Source organism: Camellia sinensis, chromosome 6 (genome assembly GCF_055761805.1).
Source record: "Camellia sinensis isolate YWXY chromosome 6, ASM5576180v1, whole genome shotgun sequence".
Lineage (NCBI taxonomy): Eukaryota > Viridiplantae > Streptophyta > Magnoliopsida > Ericales > Theaceae > Camellia > Camellia sinensis.
Genome location: NC_138966.1, coordinates 22327399 through 22334420, shown reverse-complemented (window position 1 = coordinate 22334420; position 7022 = coordinate 22327399). Strand labels below are relative to the sequence as shown.

General features: G+C 42.5%; 1 protein-coding gene across 1 annotated transcript; it reads right to left on the bottom strand.

Annotated features, from left to right (window-relative positions):
* Positions 1 to 867: 867 nt before the first annotated feature.
* On the bottom strand, positions 868 to 2317 carry LOC145793212 (uncharacterized). Its single transcript, XM_082875970.1, has 2 exons — positions 1663 to 2317; positions 868 to 1575 (listed from the first exon to the last, which is right to left on the bottom strand). Exons 1-2 carry the CDS (start codon positions 2092 to 2094, stop codon positions 868 to 870), a joined length of 1140 nt encoding a protein of 379 aa, XP_082732096.1. The 5' UTR covers positions 2095 to 2317.
* Between the last annotated feature and the right edge of the window lie 4705 nt (positions 2318 to 7022).

Genomic DNA, 7022 nt, shown 5'->3' with positions numbered 1-7022 from the left:
GGAATAAACCAACACTTATTACTCTTCAGCCGAAGTAAGTGTGAGGCTGAAGAGTGGTTGGCTGGAATAAACCAACTCTTGTTACTCTTCAGCCGAAGTAAGTGTATGGCTGAAGAGTGGTTGGCTGGAATAAACCAACACTTGTTACTCTTCAGCCGAAGTAAGTGTAAGGCTGAAGAGTGGTTGGCTGGAATAAACCAACACTTGTTACTCTTCAGCCGAAGTAAGTGTATGGCTGAAGAGTGGTTGGCTGGAATAAACCAACACTTGTTACTCTTCAGCCGAAGTAAGTGTAAGGCTGAAGAGTGGTTGGCTGGAATAAACCAACACTTGTTACTCTTCAGCCGAAGTAAGTGTAAGGCTGAAGGGTGGTTGGCTGGAATAAACCAACTCCTGTTACTCTTCAGCCGAAGTAAGTGTATGGCTGAAGAGTGGTTGGCTGGAATAAACCAACACTTGTTACTCTTCAGCCGAAGTAAGTGTAAGGCTGAAGAGTGGTTGGCTGGAATAAACCAACTCCTGTTTCTCTTCAGCCGAAGTAAGTGTAAGGCTGAAGAGTGGTTGGCTGGATTAAACCAATACTTAATACTCCTCAGCCGAAGTAAGTGTAAGGCTGAAGAGTGGTTGGCTGGATTAAACCGACACTTAATACTCCTCAGCCGAAGTAATTATGTCGGCTAAGGAGTGGTTGGCTGGTAAGTATAGTTTAACCAACCAAAAACCGAAATAACACTTGGAGTAATAGAAGACATTACAAAAGGCAAGTATACACACAATAACCGGAATAAAAGAAGCAAAATTTTCATTCAAAGAGAAGTCAATTACAAGGGGGCTTAGTTCGGTTACAAAGGAGAAAAAGTAAAAAAGTCAAGAGAAAAGTTCATCAATTTCAGCATCGAAAACCGCATCGGCATCAACTTGAAGACCGGTCTCCGGAGGGAGCTCATTCACACTAGGGTGAGCCACTTCGGCTACGGTTCCACTGGGAGGATCAACAGTTAGGTCTTCAGCAGTGGGCACCGACCGAACTGGCTGGTCCACATTTTCGGCCGGAGTATCTTCATCAGAGGCATCATCAGAGTCAGAGCCTTCCAAAAACTGTTGTTGCAGAGCGGCCGCGTACTCCGCCAGGGACTTCGGTATAAAATAATCTGGAGGGTTGAAGACCTCGGTCTGTTGATCTTGACCGAGTTTCTCCACTGCCGCCCTCCAGCCGCATTTGAAGAATAGCTCCTTTGCAGCGTCACATTGTTGGGCGTAAGCATCCTCAGCCCTCTTGAAACCTTGTTTCTCAGCCTCCTTCGCCTTCTCCTTCATTTCGGCGTCTTTCTTTCTTTCAAGCTTTACCAGCTCACGCAAGTACTTGTCCTTCAGCACAATGGCAGTCTTTTGTTTTTCGGCCTCGGCCGAACTAACCATTCCGGTCAAACGACCGACCTCACCTCGGAGTTCGGCCATTTCCTTTCTGGCCGACTCTAGTTCGGCCGATTTCGCCTCTGCCTCGGCCGCCGCTTGCCTTGTCACTTTCCTCAGCTCCAGTACTCTCCTGTGGGTGATTTGGTTCTTTTGAATGGCCTGACAAAGCAAACAACTTCCCTTTAACCGAAGAAAGAGTTAAAAAGAAAAAGAAACATAAACAGAAAAGCAACCGAAGTCACTAACCAGAATCATGGACTTAGTAGCAGACCGGATGGACTTCAGCTCGGTGGTTAACTGTTTTTGGTGATGTTCCATGTCTTTGGGCAGACACACGCTCTTGGCCAGGTTGATGGCCAACAGGTGGTCTTTCTCAGCAACGACCGAGTCTGTGTCTAGAATGTCTCGGTCGTTGAAGGTTAATTTCGGTGCCCAGCAGCCGATGGTTCGGTCGGAAGACTCCGGTTGGGGGCTCGGTGGTAAGCTCGGCTGAATAGGAGTTTCTTCATCAATCAAAACCCGTTCGGGTTCGGAAGTTCGGGCACGTTTGGTTCGGCGGGAAGAGGATGGCTGTTGGGAAGGAAGGGCGACAACAGCAGGCTGCGGTTGGCTGGAAGGCGCCACTTCGGGCCTAGCTGTTTCGGTGAGAAGGGCCCTGACTCTACTCCTTTTCGCCATCTCTTCTTCTGCGGATAAAGGGACAAGTCTTATCTCGGGCAGAGTTGGGTCCGGTTCCGGTGCCTCTTCAAGAAGGAAGTCAGTCACCTTTGCTTTTCGTCGACCGCTGTAACGGTAGGTCGGTTCGAAATTTAGAAGCTTGGCCCAATCCCTTTCTTTAACCCGAAAAGCGGCTCGCAAGACTCCGAGGTTAGGATAGCTATACAGGGAATGGAGATGGGCAAAATCTGCAAAAAAGAGAAGTGTTAGTTCGGCTAACAGACTAAACAACCGAGATAACTTACAAAGCAGAAGACCGAAGTAAAATTACCAGGCTCTCCCATTTTCCAATTTATAGGTCGGCCAGGAATTTGAGCTTGAAAATCCTCAAAGTTCCCAGAGACCCAAAAGAAATCGTCATCGTTAAGATCTTTGTCCGGAGTGTGCTTGATTATCTTCTCTCGGCGGCGGCGAATTCTAAGGTAGTAGACCCACCCAGCATTCTTTGAGCCGATAGAGTATTGATGAAAGATCTCGGCTAGACCAAGATTCAGTCCGGTTTGGTGGTTTAATGCGGCTATCCCCATGATAATACGGTACGTATTGGTGGATAGTTGGGTGGGACATAGCCTAGTCTGTCTAAGAAATTCGCAGATTAGCGGTTGGACAGGAAACCGTAGTCCGGTCTCTATTATGGATTGAAGGGTAAAAGGCACAAAGCCTTCATTGTTCCAGGGGGTAGCATCTTTTTTGGCCAGCGCCAGATGGACATCATCAGGAATCTGGTAATCTTGCCTAAATTCGGCCAGGCCACCAGGGGTTTCGACTAAATATCTATACTTACCCATTGTCGTATAATTTATGAATAAATTATTTCGGTACAAAAACTAGGCTCAGTAGCTCGGTTGAGCACACGCAGGAGTGCCTGGGCAACCTAAGTCTGCAAAGTAGAAAACAAAGGGGTTAAGCACAGATCGTTGGACCGCGCTACAAATTATAAGCAAGATATACAAATCCTACTTCGGTTTAGCGGGCTGGTTCTACCTCGGCTCATCAGAAGGTTTCTTAGCTCGGTTTCGAGCAGTTTAGACCGGTTTAACGTCTAGGGTCAGCTTTCTGAGTTCGGTCCAAAAATCTAAGAAAGCTGGTTTAGTCCCAAGGCCTAAATCGGTTGCGATGTGAGGAAAGTTACTCCGGCTGAGCCCTAGGGGCGGCTTTCTGAGTTCGGTTTCAGAACTAAGAAAGCCGGCTTGGCCCCAAGGTCTTAGCTCGGTTGGGGACCGAAGTACCTAGTTCGGTATATGCAAGCTTGTTCGGTAAGCTTATCTTGGCTAGAGTGGTTCAGAGGAAACTACTGACATTCCTACAAGTTCTAGTTCGGCTATTGACTACAGAAGTCTACGTATTAGGGGCAAACAGAATCATAGTTCGGTCGCAATGTGATTTTGGATCTAAGGCTTGTTTTTCTACATAACAGTTCATACACATACAAGTTCTATTCATTTTTTCATGAAAGTACAGAAGCAAAAACAAGGAATACACGAGCATGCTTCACTCAGATAGAAAAAACAGAAATGAAGAAAACAACAACAACAAGTTTTCTCAGAACTTACCAGTTTGGAGAAGAAGAAGTTGAAGACGAAGCAGTGGCAGCAACGGAAGCACGAACACAGTAAGCTTAAAGCTCAAGAACTCGAACAGCCAAAAAAGCAGAGGGAGAGTATGAAGGTGGTAAAAGTGAAGATACCCTAGCCTTAGGGTTCACTTTTGTTAGAGAGCCCAAAATTTGGGCGGGAACCGTCTCGAGATCTCAAAGCACGAAGACGGCGTGACAGCCGTCCTTAGCCCATCAGAGCCTGCCACGTGTCACTGGAATGGGAAGCGTTACAGACACTATGATTGAAGAGACGTTTTTGACCGGACATAGTGTTACCCGAGGTAAACTTAGTTCGGCTGGAAAGGCTAAAAGGGTTTTTTAGCTCGGCTGAAAAAGCGTAACAAACTCCAGCTCGGCCAAAAGGCTGGTAATCCCAATCGTGTTGCACAGATGGAATTAAGGGGCAATTGAGAGGGTAATTTTTGGGAAAAATTGGGCCGAGCTGAGAGTTGGGCATTAAGGCCCAAAACGCGTAGGACTGCGTAAAAAGGCCGTACTGAATACTCCGACCTAGAGGGCAAGGTTATTCCGGCCTTGGGGAGACAGAGTTACTTCGGCCCAAGGAGGTGAGTTTATTCCGGCTCAAGAAGAGATAGTAGCTTCGGCCCAAGGAAGAGTAAGGCTACTCCAATCCAGAGACAACTCGGAGTAGGTCCGGTCTTAGAGTTAGTCCGGTCGCAGTATGTTCTGGGAGGACCGGTTTCAGAGTTAGTCCGGTCATGACACAATCTGGTTAGGTCGGTCAAAACTTGTTACTTGGAAGTCTGATCTAAGCATACCAAGGCTGAACAGGGACAGCCGAAGTAATGAGTTAAAGGAGAAGACCGAGCTAAGGATAGTTCGGCCTTCTCTGTGGCTCAACATAGCCCGTGTTATTTCGGCCATGTGGTAGTTCGGCCATGAAGAAAACCATCCCACTTGGTTTAAGCAGTGGGGAGGGTGTAAAAGGATAAGCATTATCCTTAGGAGAATGAATCCTAGGAGGACTCTGCATGGAGAAGTACAAGTCCTACTAGGATTGTGCCACGGGAAGCTTATAAAAGCCTACAAACATCACCTTGGAGGAGGTAATTGAACACAGTCTTTTTGAGAACTTAGAGCTTTGTCTATTTGTCAAGTTTTCTGACTTAGGCATCGGAGAGGTTTCCGGCACACACCCGCCGGCTAGCTCACGTTTGTGTTTTCAGGTGACAAAGCGACGTCGTACGGAGAAGCGTGGACTTGGTCAACAGGATTATACGAGGAGAATTATTTCCTCCCCGTACAGTTATAGTTTTGTAATAACATATTATTTTAGTAATTTTTTAACTTTTTATGAAAATATATGCAAAAAAGTAAAGTGAATTATGTGACAACTTATAGTAACTTTTTGATTTTTTGACTAAAATTGAAAGTTGTCAAACAATGCCTAAGACTCTCTTAGCAATTTTAGTTAGGATTCTAATTTTCAAGTCACTATTAAAATTTTGATGTATTATATATTTGCTTTTTTTTAATATTTCAGTCTATTTATTTTTTTTACTTTTTAGATTCATTAAATCTAGATACACTTAAAAAATACAAAAATTGTGAAAAATATTTATAAAATTAACTAAATATTAAAAAATACAAAAGAATACAAAATTCAATACATTTTTGTATTTTTTTGCATTTATTGAAAAAAAATACATAATTTATTTACAAATATTTTATTTTATAAGTACATTTAAATTAGATGTATCTACAAAAAATAACTAAAATATTTTTAAAAAGCACTAAAAAAATACTAATTAAAAACTATAAAAAAATAAAATTGAAATTCAAAATCAAACTGTTTATAATTTTTTAAATCCAATTTATGGATTTTTACTAAAAGTGGAAAAAAGTAGAGTGTTAATGTAGTTTTTAACTATTTTGAAATAATTTATTTAAATAAGGACTAAATTGTTCTAATAAAAAATTGATAAGGCTTAATTATTTTCTTTAAGGAAAGTCAGACTTACTGGATATTTTTTCTGTTACTTTTTATTTAAAAAATATAAAGGGAGATTGACTAATAAGGGCATCTCCAACGGTTAACCTAATATTTCACCAAATCTGAGTTAAAAAATGACCATTTCCTGAATTTGATACTTCACACTCCAACGCTTCAGCTTCATCAAATATCAGTCAGGACAACCGGATGGTCGACCTGATGGTCGACCGGACCGGTCGACCGGGTAGAGGAAATTTTTTTTTTTTTAAAAAACCTTTCTGAACCAACAACTGAACTGTTTGAACCGACCAAGTGAACTGACGGATGTGAACCGGGAGGGGGCGACCGGTTGGTTGACCGGCCGGTCGACCGGTCATCTGTAATTTTTTTTTTTCTTTTTTGATTTCCCTCCGTTTCTGTTCCTAATTATTTTGCTATTTCTTTTTCCCTCCATTGGTTTACCAAAATCTCATATAATAAACACATTATTATTTATATGCCAGACAAGGATCATATCTTACACAACTACACAACAATCATATCTTAAACAAAAACAGAGGGTAATGGATACTTTGAAATCCATAATATTTACTTCATTTTCATCCTCTTCTTCTTCCTCCTCCTCTGATGAGGAGTCTGATGATGAATATATGATTACACTTTTAGCAGCTTATGAGCAGAATACCAGTAGTATGGTTCAGATTCTCAAGTCAAGTGATAGCTCAAAGAAAATCGGGGGTTCTATTGTAGGGCACAAGTATATACGCAGAGATAGAAGGCAAGGTCATGACAGATTGTTTGCAGATTATTTTGCTGTAAATCCAGTGTATTCACCTACAATATTTCGGAGACGTTTTCGAATGCGTCGTCCTTTGTATTTGCGAATTTTGAATGCAATCGAAGCACAGAATCCATATTTTATTCAAAAACAAGATGCAGCTCGTGTACTTGGATTATCTGCCCTACAAAAAATGACTTCAGCGATGAGAATATTATCATACGGTGTTGCAGCAGATGCAGTTGATGATTACATACGTATTGGGGAAAGCACTGTCATTCAAAGTTTGCAACAATTTTGTTACTCAGTCATTGAAATCTTTGGAGTAGAATATCTGAGATCTCCGACACCAACTGACATTGCTAGGTTACTTGCTATTGGCGAGGTTCGGGGGTTTCCGGGTATGTTGGGAAGTTTAGATTGCATGCATTGGGAGTGGAAAAATTGTCCAAAAGCATGGCAAGGTCAATACGTAGGCCATCAAAAAAAGCCAACCATCATTCTTGAAGCAGTAGCTTCTTATGACTTATGGATTTGGCATGCATTTTTTGGAATGCCTG